General features: G+C 35.4%; 1 protein-coding gene across 19 annotated transcripts in view; it reads left to right on the forward strand.

Moving 5' to 3' along the window:
• Positions 1–20956, forward strand: part of LOC138064345 (uncharacterized protein KIAA0825-like) — a 262588-nt gene that overhangs the window by 89783 nt on the left and 151849 nt on the right. For all 19 annotated transcript variants that reach the window (XM_068926410.1, XM_068926406.1, XM_068926400.1 and 16 more), the window contains 4 exons: positions 2672–2862; positions 6401–6583; positions 13237–13341; positions 19907–20046. In XM_068926410.1, coding sequence (XP_068782511.1) covers positions 2672–2862; positions 6401–6583; positions 13237–13341; positions 19907–20046 — 619 coding nt within the window. The remainder of the gene's footprint in view (positions 1–2671; positions 2863–6400; positions 6584–13236; positions 13342–19906; positions 20047–20956) is intronic.

Consider the following 20956-nt stretch of genomic DNA (forward strand, 5'->3'; position numbering starts at 1 on the left):
TTCTATAACTGATTTCATTGCCTGCTTTCATATCCTCCCTCTGATATGCACCTAATCCAATCATGGGAAAATGGAAAAGACAGAGGACTCATTTCAGTTAGAGACTAAATACAGCATTCTAATCACAGTGAGGTCACCTTGAGTTTTTGATATTTATTAGCAAAAGTTAAGTAGTGATATTGCAAGATATAAATAGTGATTTTTGTGGCAATGTAAGTGAGATCCAAACTGAACTCTTAAGAGCACAATTTCCATAAAGCACTTGGACTCTGAGTTGCCAGGGAGTGAAACTCTCAGGGTTCAGTGTCTCGCTGATAGAGCGCACTGAACACCCACTGTGCCACTGGGCCAGCTCTCTAGGTTACATTTTCAAATCAAGCTTTTAGTGTAGCAGACATCTGCTGTAGTTTTAGGAACTTATGTTTTCTAATAGTCAAAGAATAAAGAATTGTCTGTTCAAAGATAATAGTGAGTGGCTTATGTAATAAAGCCCAGCTGCTTGTTTCCTGATATATAAGCTAAATAAAAGCTCACATCTGTTTGTATTGTATGAAGCCTGCAAAAATAGCAGATGTTTACCAGTAGAATTGTCTAGAAATGGCAACAAATAGAAAAACAGGTCAGAAAAGGGGAACGAATCCTATATAAATCTTCATGGAAACTCTGTTGCTTCTGCAACAGTGGCAACAGTGTTAGAAAAGGGGTATGATTCAATTTACTGTTTAAAATTAAATAAAGTGATAAAATGAAATAATTTGTATTTATAGCTACATGGTTAATAAGTAAAACCTGCCAACATTCTATTGCCTAAAAAAATAAATATTCTACATTAGAAATTTCATTTAGAAATATATTTCTGGTTGTTAAGTTTACATGTTTTTGCAAATTTTTAAATTTATTTGTTGTCAGTTAAAGATATGACCAAAATGAATTAGTTTCCATTAAGGAATGCAAACTAATTATTTTATACCTGATACATTTATTCTGCAAGAGCAGATACATTTTTGCAGACAAAGGGAATTGTTAATAAAAGTATCTCTAGGCTAGGGTTTGGGGGGTTTTCGGGGTAAAGATCTACCAGAGTGTATCTCAACTCTAGTGCTAATATATCAAAGAAACCTACAGTTGTAGAAATGTATAATCTTTTGAGTTATGTACAGAGACTCACAGAGGCAACTTCTACGTTGTTATGATAATGTTTCAGTATACACTGCAATAATATTTTGTTTATTAAGATTAGAAAAATGGGGATTTATTTTAATCTGTTTTTTGTATAGCCTGATCCATTTTTGGTCAGTATGAAACTATTCTATTTTATCTATGTGGAAACACTTGTCAAGTGTTTAATTGTGCTAAATGTCAGGAGTGATTTATTGTGTCCTGTTAAGAAGTTAGAATATGTTTAAAGCAGTTGTAAGATGTTCTTAGTTGTATGAACAAAGATAATTAGGCATATGATTTTCCTGTGAAACTTGTCTTTATTACATTTTCCTCTTCTATATTACTGAAACTTGAAAAAAAAGTATTTCTTGATTATTTGCTTTTCTTTTTTTTCCCAAAATGAGAGTGTTAAAAATGCAAATGCATACATCAGTCATAGATTTAATGACTAGCGCAGTGGTTGCAGGTCAGGTACTACAGTACTTTGTCATAACGTACCAATTGTAATACAAAATACACTTCAAGTATTGTGGCAGAGAAATACTGAATAATGACAGCTTCCAATAACCTGCTAATGTGATGTGGTTAAAAGGAAGTCAGGTTATTTTGTTTACAGAAGAATGTCTGTCAAACTCATTCAGTGTTTTAAAAATCATAGGATTGTTTTATATATTGGGTAATGCTAAAATATCAATAAATTGTTTAAATATTTCTCAGCACAATTGGAATGTGGGAGGTGAAGTCTTTGTTGTGATTCAGTTTCACCCTAGTATTATTTCCTGAACAGGTTTTAGCTGAAATATTTAAACATGACTTAAAGCATGTACTTCTTAGATATATTAGTATATTGACCACTGTGATTTTGACTGTTTTGCATTTGTGTCTTGAGGTGGTTCTACTCTGTATAGCTAATTAAATAGTAATACCGGTATTGATTCCTTCCCAGAAAATGTTTTGTTTCAGTGAAATGCCATTATCAGATGAAAAACCGTCTTACTGAAAAATTCTGGATTTATATTATTAGCTTAACTGTTCGGTGGTTGTTTTTTCTGCTGTTATTGCATCCCCATCATACATAATCATTGCTATGTGTAACAGTTATGAATTTGGGGAAATATACGTGTTTAAGTAATTTAAATAATTATTTTTTATTGAGGATGAAGAGGCCAATATATTAAATTCATCTGGCTATCTAGTGACTAAAAATACTGTATGTGCTTTTAAACTAGACCTAAAACAGTATAGTTTTTAGACTAGGTTAATTAAGGATATAAGAGGTCAAATATCTGCGGTTTGGTTTTGTGGCAGAACACTAGTTTTGTAACTGAAATGGAACATGTGTTTCTTTGTTAATAAAAATGTTTCACATCTTGTCAAGGACCATTTTTTGGTCATGATGTGCCTGAAATTTTTCAGCTATTTCCTTTCAGATTGAATGAATTAGACTCACTGGAACTAAAATGACGTTTTGGAAGGTGTATTTCTATTTAATGTGTGGTGGTTTTGCTAGGGGGAAAGATGTTCATTCTCTGTCCAGATGTGGCATTACTTCTGCTGTGCTCTTCATCATGATCTATGGACTATTCTACCTCCCAAGTTAGCCCAGGAGATTCTTACAGAAGTACTGGAGAAATGTTTGGCTGTGCTGTCCTCCAGATATTCTCAGGCCTGTCCCAGTTACAAGAGAACTCCACAGATCAGGTAATGGTTGCATATTTCATGCGTACTTTTTATGGATAAAATGAGTGATCTCAATTTTTTGTTATACACTGCTTTAGTTCAAATTTAAATGTTCATGAACACAGCATTTATATATTTTGAGGATAATTTTAATTCAATCTCCTTGGTATATTTAAGTATATCTGGTGGCCATATACTAAGCCAGAGAGTGATCAAAGAACTCCTTTGTGAAATTGTCCAGAATTGACAGCATAGGGATTGGAAATCACACCATTGATTCATGAAGAAAATTCCATTTATTCCAGTAGAATTTGGATTTTCGTAGGAAAAACGCCTTTTCAAGTTAAGGAGCTCCTAAGTCACATACAAGCTTTGCCCAAATGAAGCCAGTGGCTCAGAAGGAGGGAGCAGGAAGAGGTTCTTCTTTTCCCTGTTGTTTTAGGAAATCTGAAGTTGAGTCATCTCCGTGTTGGGGTTCTTATGTTTTGCCAGAGTAGGAGCTCTCCTTAAGAAACACTAAAGCAGGTGTCTCCATGTGAAAGCTTATCCTCTCTCCTTTCTCTTTCTAGGCAGTGTCTTGCTTGACTGAAGAAATTGGTGCATTTCTTGTCCTGTTCATTTAGTATATTTCTTTAGTATATGAATATGATCCTCCTCTTAGATTTTGAAAGTGACATAGTCCGTGGTGCCATGGGAGTGAGACACTTGAGAGCCTGTCATCTATAAGAGGTTGAATATATTCAGAAGAGATGTACTATGTGATTAATGAGCTAGGAGTTATGTACTGCCTTCATGAGTTTTATATTATGGAGAGGAAAACCGTGCCATAGAGGGGTTAAGTAATTTGTCCAAGTTCACAGTCTTGGAATAGGTGAGAATAAAACCCAAAGTTTTCTTCTTGGTGTCAAAGTACCTGTTTCTGTGCTTAATCCTGCACTAATTCTTAGTGTTTAGGTCCTTCTATATCTTTAGGTACAAATAAGATTGTTTCCTGAGTAGTGTTGCTACATGTTCATAGACTAAATCCTATCTGATTTCAGAAGGGTATAGTTACCTTTCACTGATGTGAAAGATTCTTTCATAGAAATTTTCTGAAAAATCCCCTGAAATAGGAAGAGTATACCCTGATACACTATTTCTTAAATGTAGTATTGGTCAGTTCTGTATGAATCTGCTTCAAAATACTGAAAAAGAAAAAAATAGTTTTCTTTTTGTAGATAAGTTGTTTTATTTGATATGGTAATTCTTGAGGTTGTTACTAAGTGAACTGATTGATCTAGTCATGCACACCTCAAAGAATGAAAAAACAATTTTGATTATTATTCAATATTTTCATCACAGAAGGGTTACATTTTTTGTAATACTGTACTTTAAGGATTTCTTTTCTTCCAATGGTTCTTGAAGTATTAGAGATGTATAATATCAGATTAGAAGTCTCTCTATGTGCATTTGCCTAGATTTTCCAAAATAAGCTTCTTAAAAATGCAGATGGTGATATAGGCACACTTTGAAAGCTAGGCACTTAGGTGCTTTTTTAAGTTCTTCTTCACACCTGTTGCATCTCTGGAAAACTAGGTATTTTGTGTTATTCTCCTGTTCCCCACCTATTGTATGTCAGCATACTCTTGCGAGATTTTGTTGTTAATGTAGTTTGTTTCTTTGATATTGTTCAGGCCAATGGCCCATGAGCCAATATCAAGAGGTTATCTGACTACTGAGTCAGTAATCATATCATATGATCATGTGATCTTCCTTAGCAGTTATTTGAATACCTGCAAAATTTTGCAAACTGAAGAATTAGTTCACTTGTTGCATGCCAGGAGAGGAGGTCCCCTCACAGGTGCGATGACAGCACAACGTAAAAGTCATTAGTACCTATATAGTCACCTGTATACCAGGTATAGAACCTGTATATATATTTGCTCCCTTGAAGGGTCCTACAGCTGGCAGTTCATAGGTGGCAGGTGAGATCGTAGTTAACTAGAAAGGAATTCACATGCCCTGTTAAGTTTAAATGATTTAATAACAAGTAAACAACGTAATAACAATGCAAATACTATTATATGTTGTTATCCTATGTAACAACAATACAATTTCTTATCCTATTATATACAATACACTATTTTATCCTGTAAGAAAAGGAGACAATATTCCACAATAACAAAGTAGTCACAGAGATATACAGCAAGTCATTATGGTACCCAGATGTTACAGTGCATATGCAACCAATTCCAGTAAACCTTATTACCCCCTACCCAGAAGGGGAGGCACCCCACGTGGTTTGAAAGGGAGGAGAGAAACGGGAGGGGCGAGTCACTGCCTACCCTCACAAGGCGGAGGTCAGCGCCTTGAGGCTGGCTATATCACACCCCCCTGAGGGAGGGAAGAAGAGCTGCCGGACCCAGCCGCCCACAGCCCGCGCCTCTCAGGGACAGGTCAAGCTAGCAAAGCTTGTGTCTGGCGCCAGTGAAATGGAACCGCCAGAGGGCACCAACTGGTAAACCCTTAAGGGTGAGTAAAGGCCTGTCAATAAGGACAAGCGGCCACGACCAAATCTTACCACCGGTTTTCTGGTGGCTTCTGTGGAGCATGCGCTGGAAACAGCATTCTGCTTCCCGGGGCTCAAGGGTGGTGCCGATGGTCTTGCTCCTGCGCTGCCGGTGGCGGCTGTCCCGCAGCTTATCTTGGCAGTGCAGTGGCGCTCTTCAGCTGGCTTAGTGACAGCGTTGCTTCATGAGCGCTGAAAAGTGCCCTGTCTGATTACAGAATCACAGAATGGCCAAGGTTGGAAGGGACCTCTGGAGGTCATCCAGTCCAACCCTCCTGCTCAGGCAGGGTCATCTAGAGCACATTGCACAGAATTGCATCCAGCTGGGTTTTGAATATCTCCAGAGAAGAAGACTCCTCAACCTCTCCATAGAGGATAGTGGATCTCAGAGACTCAAGCTGGAGTGCTTGGGAGGAGAACTTTCTAGAATCCCAGTGCTGGCGCCACTGGGGCCCACGTGGTACTGTCCCACCACTCATTTTTAAACCTAAGTTGGTGATTGAGAACTCCCGCCTTTATCCCCTCTCAATTAGGTGTCAAACCAAAATCATAACAATTACAGGTAAATAAATCATAGCATATATGTTCACTAAGCACAATACTGGCCAGTTGGGTCACCACACTTGTCATTATTTTTTTTTCTTGCAGTAGGACCTGAAAACAGTATGTGCGCTCTAATTATATATTTTATCATAAAGAAAACTAAATTTTATTTGGTTTAGTTGTAATTTGGAAGGTAAATTGTTACTGTCTGGTGGCATTGTCCTTTTGAAGAGGAATTATCACATTTAACAAGTCTTTTGTTGACAAGTTTCAGCACTGTGGAGGAGCTGTGTTTTCCCTATATAGGGGGTTCAGAATTCATGCAGTACCCACTCATGGAATATGAAATTCTAAGTCCGTGCTATGAACTAGTTATTTTATGTTGTCAGACGAAAGCTCTGTTTAACCAAAATTTATCACAATCCTCATGTCATAAGTAATATTATTTTCACTTTTTCTTTCCTGCAGAATTGATATTGCAGCAATTTTGATGTCCACTGAAAATATGCTCTGGTCAGTTTGCAGTTCAATAGAGGAGTTTCTGAATCCACATGAAGACAGAGATCTCAAGATCTATAAAATACATAGCCACTGCAACACTCTGCTCTCCGTGCTAGCTATTTTAACTTCACCACTGAAGAATTTGTATGAGTTGAGTATGAACTGAACATTCAATCTGGGATAAAATTGGTTTTGAGCTTACATGGGTAGATCTACAGGATAGAAATGAAATACAAATGCAGTGCATGGTGTGGATGCATTTTGATAACCTTTGAGTATTTCTTGATTTGGACCTTGAACTCATCACTGGGGATTTCCTAAGTAACAAAAGCAGTAGAATTCCATTAATAATTACTGTCCTAGATTTTCAACTTGCTATTGAATTAGAACACATTTTATTAGGTACATGTTCTTATCTGATGTAGAAAATGTTTACATACTATGGTACCAAAATCTTGGTAAAGTTTTCCAGGACCCAATCACTCATACCATTAAATTTTTTTTTCATGTTTTTACTACCCCAGGTTTATCTACCTGCAGCTTCAAGGTAGTTTAGAAATTCTGCTGTCATCCCATAATAATTTTAGAAGTACTGGCATTTTAAAATGATTTACTCAAGTGATTATCTGGTGACATGACCAATAGGAGATTGATATCCCTCAGTAGGAGATTGACATCCCTCAGTGTATCTTAAATATATATTTAAAGTGAAAAGTATGTCTTCAGAAGTCAAAGTGCAAGCAAAAAAGGAATGTTACTTGCACTGAAGTTAGGTCTGAGTCTTACTATTGTCTTCGGTGCTAAAAACTCAGCTATAATTTTTTCTGTAAGAGACAATACAAAGCAAGATCACAAATTAAAAAAAAATCAAAAAGCTAAATCTTGTTAGCCTGCCCTTTATTTGATTATTCTAAATAAGAATATTTTAAGTAGCACTAGTAGTACAAAGAGAAGGTTGGAGAACTCCTGTATTTAAGCTTCTTTAACCAAAATATTTTTATCATATGCAGGTTAATTTTAAAGTTAAAGGGCTCTGAAGAAAATTTAAAAGTGGATTGTAACTGGATGAGTGGTCTTGTGCAACTCAAGCTCAAAACAAGGTTGAAAACCATAGCGATTAAGGAGGTGATTCATGAACACATTAGGTAGTCCTGCCATGGCAAAAATAATGGAGGCAGCAATGTGGTACCACCATACTGTAGTATCTGTAACTGCTTCTGCTATTCAGTTTCATCGTATCACCTTTCAGTTATGAAAACCCATCGAATGGTGGCCTAAAATTCATATGTAGCATGATCTATTCCTCTTAGCCATTCTGCCTTCTCCACTAATCCATGTTGTTTACAGATTTCCCTATACTTAGGGTGTTAAAAAAACGTGTACTAACTTGAAAATTCACTGAGTTCCAGCACAAAGTCCCAATGAAGAGTGAGACAATATATTTTTTAAATTATATAAAATGTTACAGATTAGCTGTTTGATCATATAGATTTCATATTTAGGCATATACATTTCAGTATAGTCATTTAGTTTTCTAGAAATCAAAAATTTAACATGCACAGGATGCAGCAGCTCATGTGATTTATTACAAAGTCCTTTGCAAATCACAAACAAAGCTGCCAGATTTTGGAGAAGGTGAAAATAAGAAATATCATATTTTGTCATATATTTACAGAAATAATACTGAAAAGCATTGTTAGAGATTATGCATGGTTTTGTGTAAGTTAAGAGAGACTTTTTATGAACTGTGTATTCAGCACTTGTTTTCAAAACCTCGTGAGACTGCAGATCAAAACAATTCTTCTATATTCTATATTTTGTTACAGTAATATTTGTCAGATAACCTAACCTGCTAATTATAGTCCAGATTACAAAGAAAAGAAGCGTTTGTAGTTTCTTGAATGACTACATCCAACTGGTAACACTCGTAGGTTCCTTGGTTACTGAGATGCGCATAGTTCATCACGTGAAGAATCTAATCTATCAATAACCGAATCAGAGGTTATGCATGATTTTAAGTTCTCTTTAATCACAGCTGTATAATCAAAATTTTCATCTATTAAATCAGCTCTATGTCTTCAAAAACTTTGGTAAAATTAACTGTAAGTGAAGTAATGATTTTTCTATTAAATTTATTGCACTGTCTTTTAGTACTAAAATATTTCCCTGCAGGGGCTAGATTTAAATTAATCCTTAGACTGTTCAAGAAAGTTTTGTGTAATCATAAAAGCAGTAATGACAGAACATTGTTTTCCAGGAGTTTTCTAATAATAGGATTGGCTCATTTCCAACTTACTAGAGTTACTGGATTAACTATTACTTCTATGGAATTAAAGTTATTTAAGATTCTTTATTATATTGCTCAAATGCAATAAAATAGTAGGCGTTCCGAAAAAGTAATAATATAGTTACCTTAAAATAAACTGATTCAGGATAAACTTTCTCCTCCCAAACCTTGTCCATTCTATTATCACTTAGTTTCGTTTCTTATGACAATTCTGCTTGGATCTGCTCTTAAATTCACCTTTGAATCTTGGTTACAGATTTTTGGTCCTCACTGGTTTTCAGGCTTCATTTTCCTCCACCCTTCTTTGGCCTTCCTGACGTAACTTTAGCACAACAGAAATTTTAGCTGGAAAGAGCTACTGGATGTCATCTTGTCCAACCTCCTGCTCAGAGCAGGACAGTCACCAATAGTAGATTACGTCAGCCATGACTTTGTGTAGCTGACTTTTGCAAACCTCTAGGAAATGATATTTTATAACCTCTCCAGGCAACCTGTTCCACTGCTGCACTACCTTAGTGAAAAGTTTTTCCCCATATCCAGTTTGAACCTTTGTAGCTGCTATCTGTGGCTGTTGCCTCTTGCTATCTTGCTGTTGCCACTTGCCACCACTGAGAAAAGTTTGGCTCTCTTGTTTTTGTAATTACCCTTTAAGTAACTGTAGGCTGCCATTAGATGACTCTCTAGGCTCCTTCAACCTGTTGTCACAGATCATGTGGTCTAGGGTCAAGCCATGCTGGTAGCTCTCTGCTGAACCCTTTCCAGTTTCTTGACATCTCTAGAGCTGGAGGCCAAATACCTGCACAAAATATTCTGGGTGAGACTTAACCGGTGCAAAGTAGCTGAAGAGAATTATCTTTAGTTTGCTTGTAATACCACTCCTAATGCATCCCAGTATGTGGTTTGTATTATTTATAATGAGAATACACTGTTGACTCATATTCAGCATGGTGTCCACCATAAGACTCAGGTTCTTTTCTGCAGGGTTGGTACTCAGACAGTCAGTTCCCAGGCTAGGCTATTACTATTCTGATGCTAGAGTAAAATTTTGTGTTTTGCTTCACTGAACCCCATGAGTTTTTTATTGGCTCAATCATCTTTTGTTTGAAGTGCTACTACGTGCTGTGTTAACTAGTTTCCCCCCCCCCCCCACCCAAGTTTAGTGTCATACGCAAATACGCTAAGTGTGCATTCTGTCAGTCTGCGTTTGCCCAAAGCTGTTGAACAGCATTGGTCTCTAGAGTGTGTTCCCCAAAACTACCAGATGTCACTATGTTCTTGCTGCTGGCCCAAATCTCTGAAAAAAGGTGGCTTTCCTTCCTCGGGGTTTCTCGTCATCGTACAGTCTTATTCACTACCTAGCTTGTTGTCAGTTAGTCGGTTCATGTATCTGGGGTTTGGGCAGTGGGTCTAACGGCTCCAAAACTGCTTATGGTTTTTGTAGGTGAATTGAACACTGCTTATTCATTACTTTTCTTGCAGAATGAAGTTAATAAGTACAAGCAGGCTGGCAATATGCATTACAACAGTCTCGTTTAAGACTTTATAGCAGAGACCCTCTTCTGCAGCATGTTGAGGGTTGTTCGAGTTGGAGTAGGTTTATTCTGTTTATGCTTTGTCTATATGCTTTAGTCTTTTGTGCTGAGTAAGAGATGCCAATCTTTCTGTTAGTGAAGCTTATAAAAAGATGTAGCTGCCTTACTTTATATGATTATGTATTATGAAGTGGAGTATCTTACTTTCTCAAAACCAGCAGATTAGGTCAATGACAAATAATAAGAGAAGAATTTAGAGACTCCAGTTTTCTGTTCTATTGGTTGTCCACTTTGGGTAAAAGTAGCTGTCATTGAATTTTAACAATTCAAAATGCTACTTTTAATTTGGATGTGTGAGAGTTATATCTCATGAAGTTGCTTATTAGTCATAGTACTTCCCTACATAGAGCTAAATTCTCCAAAGTCTACAAGGAGATACCATTAGGATGCATCTTGTTGGCATCTCATTATTTCACACCTGCACTGAGGCTTACAAGATCAATTCTCACCTTGTCATACTCTACAGAAGAATAAAACTACTGTAACTTGGAATCTTGCTGTGGTATTAAATGCTTTCACAGATGCTCTCCTCTGCTTTGAGACTATAGGCAGCTGCTTTAACATATCCTGTAGTCAAAACAAATTTTCTACTAGCTATTATTATACTTCTGTCAGAAGAGTAGTTGAATTAAACTGTCTGGCACAGAGTTGGGTTTTCTTTATTTCCTGGCAAGAATTCAATAGCCAGCAGAGGACACTGAGAACAGCTGACAGCAAGGATTTTGTATTATCATTAGACACTTCATTTTTTTATAATATTTTCAGTTGTTCTTATATTTAAACAAGCTTGAAAGCTATCACATTATCTACATGTCAGTTTCAAAATTTGCATAGAGATCTTGTTCTGAGCCCAAAAGTCTGCCTTGTGCTTGTCATTAAGAGACCGCTAAGAAACCATTCCAGCCCAGAAGTCTCTAAAACACTATTAGACAAGATGTGGTCTTTTGTTATTAGATTACTACCCAAACCTGTCTATCATCCTTTCCATTTAGGAGGTATAATTTCATAAATGTAAATAATTCTGCTTTTGTACTAGTGTGCATTCTTGCAGGAAGTTGACTCCCTCCTTTGCTATATTAAGAAAAATATTTCAGAGGATGAGAAACAAAATAATTTCTTCTTAAATCTTCTCAATCTGTTGAAACAACTGTCTTTAAAATAATTATTTTCCAGTTTAAGTACTCCTTATCTACATTATAATCTCAACTTCATTTTTAATTTTCTATTCTTAAGTTCTATTCTTAAGTTCACAAGATCATATTAAAGTAAATAGTAAAAAAAAAAAAAAAAAAGTAGATTTTCCTACTGATTTTACTTGACTAATAGAATCAATTTCCAACAGAATCACCCTATCTTTTGAGAAGTTCAAATTGAAGCTTATGTGCTCCTCTTTCTTGTTGAAGGAGGTGTTATTTTCTTTCTTCTTTCTTTTGAGGTTTATAGGCAGACTGGCCTTATAGACATGTAACTGCACTTGCAAATTATATATGTGTAATAGTGAAAAATAGTTAAAAGATAATTTTAAATAATTAAATGACAAAACATAAATGCTGTCATGATAATTCACCCTATAAAGAAAGAGGAGATTTCCCATTTTAGGTGAGGAAATTTTGAAGGCTGTGTTTCAGTTAGTTTCCATTCTATCTCCTGTTTTAAGTGTATCGGTCTACTGTCACTGTTTCTGTGTCATGGAAGGGGCTTTTTTTATGTCCCATAAAGATTCTGCTGTCCTGGGAGAATTCTCATATCTCTTCCTGAGGTACTTTAAATTTTTCTTCTACTCTTATAATAGAAAGAGTACTTTGTCACAATTGAGTTTTAATGAGTCACTCCAGAAAGGAAGCAAAAATACTGTAAATGGGTTCTATGAAAATGGGATTTTTAAAGGTATTTACCTTCTTTACGTAACTTAGAAAGTCACAACAGTGATGCATAAAGAAACAAACTTCAGGGGAGTGAAGTTATTAAGATGAAAATTTCATAACCAAATAAGTTGAAAAATAATCTTCAAAAGCAATGCTAATTCATTATAGTTAATTGAGGATGGACGTAAGGGCTTCAGTTGAAGATGGACATATCCCTTCTGCTGGAATTGAACTCGGTGTAAATGAGTGAAAAGAGGATAGGCTAGGGGGCATCCATTCTTATTATGTTACTAAATCCTAATGGTTGCTACAGCATTGTAACAAACATTAATGCATTTATTATTCTTTATTGTTAAACAATGATTAGATCTATTTATTGAATTATATAATCATTAATTAGGTATGTAAATATAATTAATTAATTGAGGCAATAATTATTTTTTATTATTATTTGTTTGGACTCTACCTGATCTTTGTCTCTCACGTCCTTCAGAAAGGAGAGGTAATGGAGGAGTGGCTTAATATTAGCTTATCTGATTCTTCATCAGTCCTTATATTTGAAACTGCAGGCATTTCAACTAGCATTCTGTCCCTCACAAGCCAGTAAAGGAGGTCCAAGGCTTCTGGTTCGATTTTTTTTTCCAGTTTAATCCAAAGTCTACTTGCATGCATTTTGTAAGAGGTAAACCATTATCATTTCAAAAGGTGTTTTAGTTTGATTATGGCCAAAGTATTGATAATGTGATGCCAGTATTACGCAGAAAGAAAATGGCAATAGAAATAAGTGTTTGAAGAGTTACTTGCTTGTTCAATGCATTGTCGGTCATAGTTTGAGAAGATGCTGTGTAAGAACAAATAGATGAAGAAAACTGTGCTTAAACTGTACATTGACAGTGCTAGAAACTAAGCTACAAAAAAGTGAAAGTAAGATGTGAAATTACATTTTTAATACATTTGCTCAATAACTGCAATTATGTGTATATGCACATACATTTAATACTGGTGATCTTTAGGGATTTTCAGTCTTCTATTTATTTCAGAATTATTTGTTTTTTTCAGGGCATTTCTGAACAGTTCTGGTTCTCAAGATTTTTCAAAAGAAATTTTTGGTCATCCATTACACTGGTTATCTTGCATACCATCATCCTGTTCTTCCTTACTTAAGTGAGTATTTAAAGTTGATTGTTGTAAGAGAAGGACCAGCTAATCAATATCAATCAAATACTGTTATGACATTTTGAAAATACTGTATCTGAATTAATGTTTCATTAATATTCTGATAAAACAATATAGAAGGATTTTTTGAAATTCATTGCAGATTTCCCTAATCTTTAGACTTTAAGCATTTATAAGAAAGGTCGTGTTGAAAGCAGTGCACTGTGTGTTTTTGCCAGCATATTCATTATGTTTGGTATTTGAATTATCTTTAAGGTTTTTTTGTTTTAATTAAAGAATACATAGCTCTTGACAATAACGTAGTTCAGCACAGGTGCAGTTTTCAAAGAATTATAATTAAAGGGGAGAAAAAGAATGTAAGTCTTTCTGTTTATGATTGCTCGTTCAAAAAAAAAGGTTTGATATATAAATAACTCCTTGAAAATATGCATCTTGATCATAGTTGATTTTTTCAGATTACTGCATGATTAGAGGCAAAAGCTTAATTTCTCTTTCTGTGTCACTGCATATAATGACAAGTTATATATGAGACATATGCTACCAGCTGTGCTGTCATTCCCTTTCTAATTTTGAACCTGAAGCACTCCCACACCAGTGTCGATCCTTTCCTAACCCCTTCACCTCCTCCTTCTCTCCAAAAGTTATTTCCTGAGAGATTTTCACTTTCCATTTTCATGAAAAGCACAGTTTGAGTTCTGTTTTTGTGTTTGCTGAAAAAGTATTTGTATGTTTAAGAGCAATACCTTATCGTATGAGAGTGACCTAATTGAAGACCGATGTGACCTCTTACCATCGTCATCCCCATCACAATAATATATTCCTTATGATTTTACCACTTACTACACAAAACATTCTATTGCCTTTCCACAGCCCTCACCTCAGTTTCTTGTCAGCAATGCGACTATCTCCTTCTCTAGCGCCTGTGATACCCCCTGAGCAAGAGGCAATAGATGCTGTGACCGAGTCAGTCTTGTCTGCACTGATCTGTTAACTGGAACGCCAAACAGAGTGAATAACTGTTGAATCGAGACAGCATCCTTTTCCCTGCTAGAAATAGTAATTTAAATTTTTTTTTTCTCATGCTTAGAAGATCCCGTGTTTGTGGGTTCTCTACCTCTCAATCAAATTTGAATTAAATTTATCGATAGTTTATAAAGCTAGGCATGAGCAGAGAGAAAGGGCAGGAGAAAGGGGAAGATCACAGGGGGAATGACTGCACAGTCACTTAGAAAGGGTTCTACGCTATTTCTTAGGAAATTTATGCTTCACTGAGGACTCACAATAGAGAAGACAAGAATTTTTGGACTTTTTGATTTCCCCAGTTCAAGGTCAGTACTCAAAATTTAAATTAGGCTGTGAATTACGAGTTTTGGAAGATGACTTTCCTGACACGTACTCTCTGTGTAGAAGTATGTGAAGGAAATGCTGGTACCATTTCAGTCACTGACTGAATATTCTTTTCTGAGGTAGAATTAAGATTTTATGGATGCTGTTTAGACAGTTAGTTTTGTCTCAAATAAATAGCAGAAGCTATTCCGATACTATTTAGGACTGAGTTATTTTCACTGGATGGAAGGAAGATGAGAAAATACATCTCTTCCTGACCACCAAAGAGGTGACTTCATTATCAAATTTATATGGGAAAAAGTGAAATAAATGAGAAAGCACATCCCAGATGTAATACAGCTAGTGTGCCTGTGCAATGCATTCCATATATATTTATATAAAGCCATGTGTACTGGCCTGATGATGATGAGTGAACTATGTTAGTAAAATATTTAATATCCTCTTTTAACAACATAACTTTTAGCTGGTCAGAAAAATCAGTGAAAGACTATGTGTATTAAAGAAGTGATGTAACTTGAGGGACATATTCTGAGGTGTCACAATTTATCAGTGTTTTACACTGTATCTTTATGTTAAGGAAGCTTTTCTTTTTTCAAGTATTGCATTTAGAATATTAGGAAGAAAGGTTATTTTTAAGTATTGCAGAAAACTATTCCATCAGAGGATCCTAATTCTTCCTAGATCATTTTATGTTTTTACTTTTATACTTAATAAAAACGTATTTGTAGTCACTGTTCATAACAAAATTGAAAGCACATACCTTTGTAAAGGTCCTAGCTGGGGGTGCCTAATTTGTAAATTGATTGTGAAGACACTAACTCACTGTAACTATTTTGTTTTTGCTCTTTTTAACCTTGTAGGTTTTCCTTGATATTTCAAGATACACTTTTGCTAGTCTCTGAAATGATTTTAGTTACAAATTTAATATGTAACCTGTTTTGCGACTTTACTTCTAGTGCCTGGATAAAGCTACAGTCTGTTTTATCTATTTGGCTTAAACATCTTTGTCACTATTGTTCAAAATGAATGAGAATTAACTTTTATTTGCGTTATAAAATGTTGAATTTATCATTTTATTTATTTTTTTTTTAATCTTGGATACTAGGTAAAATAAAGATTTGCTTATTAAGCTAAGCAATTACTGGTTATAATTTATGTTTAGATTTGTTTAGTGGTTGCTTTGATTCATTCTTTGCTTTATTTGAGGTTTATAATCATACCTTTTGAAAATTAGAGCTCTGCTTTTTTCTCCTGCTATACAAAGCTGAACGTTTATATGCGTGATATTTATATGTACTTCACCTTTTGTCACTTTTTATGAGGCTAGTCTTATTTTCACTAGTACTGAGCTACAAGGATGAGAGAACATATGCCTCTCCATATGCACGTTGCAAAACTTCTCAGTGCATTTATTGGTGCTAGCTTCATGGCTGTAGGGAATGTCTGCTATATTTTATTTTTCCTCTGAGTGAGTCACACCATTGTACATTTCAATTTGCAGGAGGCTTAAAGAGCCAAGAACTGGTGTATATTACAACATGATAAGTTCCCATCTGGTCACTGACAGACGAGTTTCATTTCAACTCAAATATTCTAAAAATGGCACTTATTTCTAAAGTCATTTCAAATATTATCCTTCATTAATCTAATTGACCAAACTTATCCCTTTTCTTATATTTTGAAGGCCATGAATGACCTTATTAGACATGAGAACATGCGGAATTCAAGGAAGAAGATAAACACAGTGAAATGGGCTCATATAATTTAACTGAATTAGTGAAATGAGTTTACAAATGTTACATAGACAAATGTTGAGTCTGATCTCCGCCAGATCACTAAATCTATTGATCTTGATACTATTACCGGTTTGAATTTAAACTTCAATTGCTAACTACTAATTCAGTCTTAACATCTGTTAGAGTTTATAGATTTATAACCAGTCTTGAACATATAGACTATAAAAAAAAAGCCATTAAGAATGTAAAGCGTTAATATTGGAAGTTTGATTGTAATATAGATTTTAAATACGGAAAAGTTATTTTGGCTGCAAATTCTATCAAGACTTAAATGTATACCTATGTACGTTTTTTCATAAATATTATTAGAATCTAATACATGCTCATACATGTTGAGACATTGCTACATTATCAGGGATTATCACACTAAGATATGCGTGAGTTTTCCACTCACCTCACTATTACAATCCCAAATACCAAGGTGTGTAAACTCCTCCTCTATTAACACACCTATTATGATCTTAACTGTGACATTTTGGCATAATAGCGTAATGTAAAGGTGCTGCAGGGAAATGAAGTTGTAGAAGTTTGATATTCTTAAGTTGCCTCAAGGTTGCCCTGCAGGATGTATGGCATACCGGTTTTTTTGGTAATGGAAATATATATGTGAAGGACTAAACAAGAGGAGTATGTCAGGTGACATTTTCATTTCCAGGAGTTGTAGGTTTGTATTAGGTATACTATCTAGGTAGTAACCTTAATGGAACAGCAAAGCTTTTGTGCAGTTTTGGTTTTGTTTGTTTATTTGTTCGTTTTTTTGCATACGTACAAGCAGAGGCAGGTTGTGGCACACTTGGCAGAGTCAAACGGTCCTAGAAATGTGGAACATAACAGAGAAGTTTCCTTCTGTTAAAACAACTGCATGAACCCATTTTAGTTCTGTTCCAGTGGCTGCATATAAATGGCACATAACGTTTATGTGCAGAGGCATATAAATCCTTCTCTAGTCTGACAGGAAAATGCATCTCCTGATGAAGGAGGCTTTAACTGATACTGAAGGTGTTATGTGTGCACTGGCAGATAAAGTTTATGCCTGTATAGTTTATGCGTCAGTGCATATGTAGTTTTTACACTGAAGCATGTAAAATTTATGTGCATAAAGTTTACATATGCAGTGCATAAACTTTCAATATTGGCAACTATTGTTGCATAAACTTGTAGCCAAATGAATAAATATAATGGCTAAACATCGAGAGAAATTTAATTTAAGAACCCTCAAAATCTTATATAAATATAAAAGTGTATGTCAGTTGGTAATGAAGAATTAGGCTTTCAAGGAAAAAAATCTACCTACAAGGCAATTTTGAAAACTCCTTATTAAAGAAGTCTCAAGAAAAATAAAATAATAAATACAACATCCATAAAAAAAAATTCATTTGCAAAATTTCACATCAGGAAAACATTTAATTTTGAGGGAAAGTATGTTTTTATGGATCATTTTAGCAAGCTTTAGAACACATCATTAATTTACAGCTTCACTGCTATAACCTTCTATAATAAAATTAGTAGTTGGCAGTTGGAAAAAATTGTATTCAAATATCCAAACACAAATAACTAAGTTTTAGTCAGAGATTTGCCTTTCGAAATTACTATTGGTAAACTTTTGTATAAAGAAGTCTACTTTTCAAGACAAGCTAAAACATTTGTCATTGATTCTTTTATTGATTAAGGAGTTATTTGTCTATGGTGCCATTTTTTCATCTCAGCTGGAAAATTCAAATACAAGAACCTTTAGAAAAAGCTGAAGATTTCCTCTCTATTCTGAGGAATAGTCGGTATTTTTTCTGTAGAAGTAATACCTGCGGAATGAAAGTCAAATTGCGAAGGATATTCTGGTTCTTTATCTTATTCCCAAAGCAATGCCAGAATTCTTACCACATTCTGAGTGGTAACAGAAGGAAGAGCAATGCCAACCCATTTTACCAAGGGCATTTCTTTCATCCTTCCCTGCTCCCTCTCAAAGGTGTGACATGGAGGTATTAATAATGGGAGAGAAAGATGACCTGTCCTCATGTGGCCTTTGGGAAAATTATAGTGGAAAAATCATCCCCCATCACAGGGGGAAATTTCTCCACTTTTCTTTGCAGAATCCTTGCAGACAGAGTCTAAAAACCTGATTTTAGAAGTCCATTTGATTAGCCGGTTAAAATTGAATATGAAGAAAAGGTTTCCAGCCCCAGGGGAAAAGACTACACTTTCTTAGACCATTCTTTAATGACTCCTTTTTTTTTTTTCTCTCACTGCTTTGATATGAGACTGACTCCCCTCTGTGTTAGTGGGCTGGAAGAAACATACATTAACATCAACACAGCTTGCAGATCTTCTGCTTAACAAGCATGAAAGTGATAAACATCTTGCAGAAGAGCATGTGGTAGGAGCGGGATACTGTGGGGGACAGAGGAACTGACAGTCTCCACTTTGCCATCAGCAACAGACTTACCATGTGTAGTTCCCTGCAGAAAGGGAACCTGTGGGATTCTGCACCCTTTTTGGTCCCAGGAGTTGTCCAAGAAATGGGTAGAGGGCATATGAGATGGCAAAAACGCAATGAGAGGAGCAGCTGGGTGGGATGTGGAGCTTTCCAGATGTTCTGTTCCCTCAGGGGCAGAAGAGCAGGAAGGAGGGGCAGGGATAAGAACTCCAGTCCCAAAGCGGCTTCTTACTGAGCTCAGAAAAGATGGTAAAATTGAAATAAAAACCTATATCATTTTAATTATTCCACTTTGAATCCCACTGCTGGTCTTGAATAATTGGCTGAGCTCAGAGGAAGCCCTGGAATATTTATGTTTGGAAACCTGAACTTTTGCGAAACATGGAAACAGCAAACAGAACTATTTCTTCAGAAACTAATGGGTTTGTACTATGCTTTCTCATGTCTCACTGCAGGCAAAGCAGTGTCCCAACAAATCTAGTATTTCAGGCAGATTTTTCAGGACATGTAAAAATTCTTCAACCTCATGTGGATTCTTGTAGCCCCTTTGAGAATTCTCCCTATTTTGTTATTTATCAGCTTCATATACTTCATTTAGGACATATCAGAGCTCTTACTAAACAATTAATGTAACAGTGAACTAAAAAATAGTATCCTCAAATTTATTCAGGCACAGAAAACCCCTTTTTTACCTCATAGAACAAGACTGTACATGGCTCTATGAAAGATGTAAGTGAGGTTACTTTGTATCAATTATAACTTTGGCAGACTACCAAATGTTAATTTGCTTTTAGCTAGTTAAGATTAAATGTGATTCCTTCCCTGAGCTGCCTTAAAGTAAGCAAGCATGAAAGCATTCTCAGAGTAATCTGGGAGGAATTGACATTTAAGGGAGTTAGCATTACATCTGCACTTTAAGGATATTAATTTCATAGATAAATTAAGTACATTATTCTGTCTTTATCTTACATTTTGAAAGGACTTCATCAGCCAGAGAAATGGCAGCCCAGGGTCAGCTGAAACTGCTGTTATCCCAACCACACTGTAATTTGAACTTGCTTTTGGAAGCTTTGCTACATCATGATTGTCTCCTAGTGAGAATTTTACTGAGGAGTTCAAGTGAGTATTGATACTGCTTATTCTTGGAATGGTATAATCACCTATTTGACATAATTTTGTAGCAATATTGAATGAGAGTCTCAGTTTCTATCTTTCTTCAGCAAAGGAATCCTCACTACTTATCAAACAAACTATTAGGTCCACATAATATTAAATAATTCATTTCTGTCACTGTAAAGTGGTCTAATGTTTGTCAGGGGTACAACATTGCTTCAATTTCTGGCATGCATCTTATTGAGAGCTGCACTGCATTCATTCACTTACCTATTCTAATACATGTCATCTTTTACAAAGACTGACAAATGTTTGATCAGGATCATATTCTTACCCTAGTGTTATCCAGTATTGAATGTTACTAGCTGCTTAAATAATCACAAGGATAAAGTGACAGAATGTATTAATCTGTTGACTGACCAACCTCTTGAGCTTTAGGGAAATATATGCTACTTTGAGTTAGAAATTACGCTGTTTACAGAGATGGTGTTAATGTAGCTACAATATTGATATGAATAAACTTTCACTTTATATAAAAAGTTAAAACTTCCAATGAACTGTCTTCCAGATTCATTTTGATAGGATTGATTAGCTAATGGTAAAATAATTGTATTCTTTACATCATTCATTTTGTAGAAAATAAAACTTTAAATGATATAAAAAAGTATATAGATCAATACGACACATTTATCAAACACTGTCGCTTATACGCAGCTTTACTTGTGCTAGACAAGCCAAAATATTTTTGATAATGTGAGCTTTCTTATATAGTAGTACAAGAAAGGTTGCGCTAATAAGCCATACCTTAGTAACAGAAATGACAATTTTGGGTTGCTTTGTTCGGCAGGACACATGGTCTCATGTTGAATGTTGGAAACAAGGAATTTTTCCCATCATAGTAGGGAGTACTGTTGGG

This window comes from Struthio camelus, chromosome W (genome assembly GCF_040807025.1).
Source record: "Struthio camelus isolate bStrCam1 chromosome W, bStrCam1.hap1, whole genome shotgun sequence".
NCBI classification, from domain to species: Eukaryota; Metazoa; Chordata; class Aves; order Struthioniformes; family Struthionidae; genus Struthio; species Struthio camelus.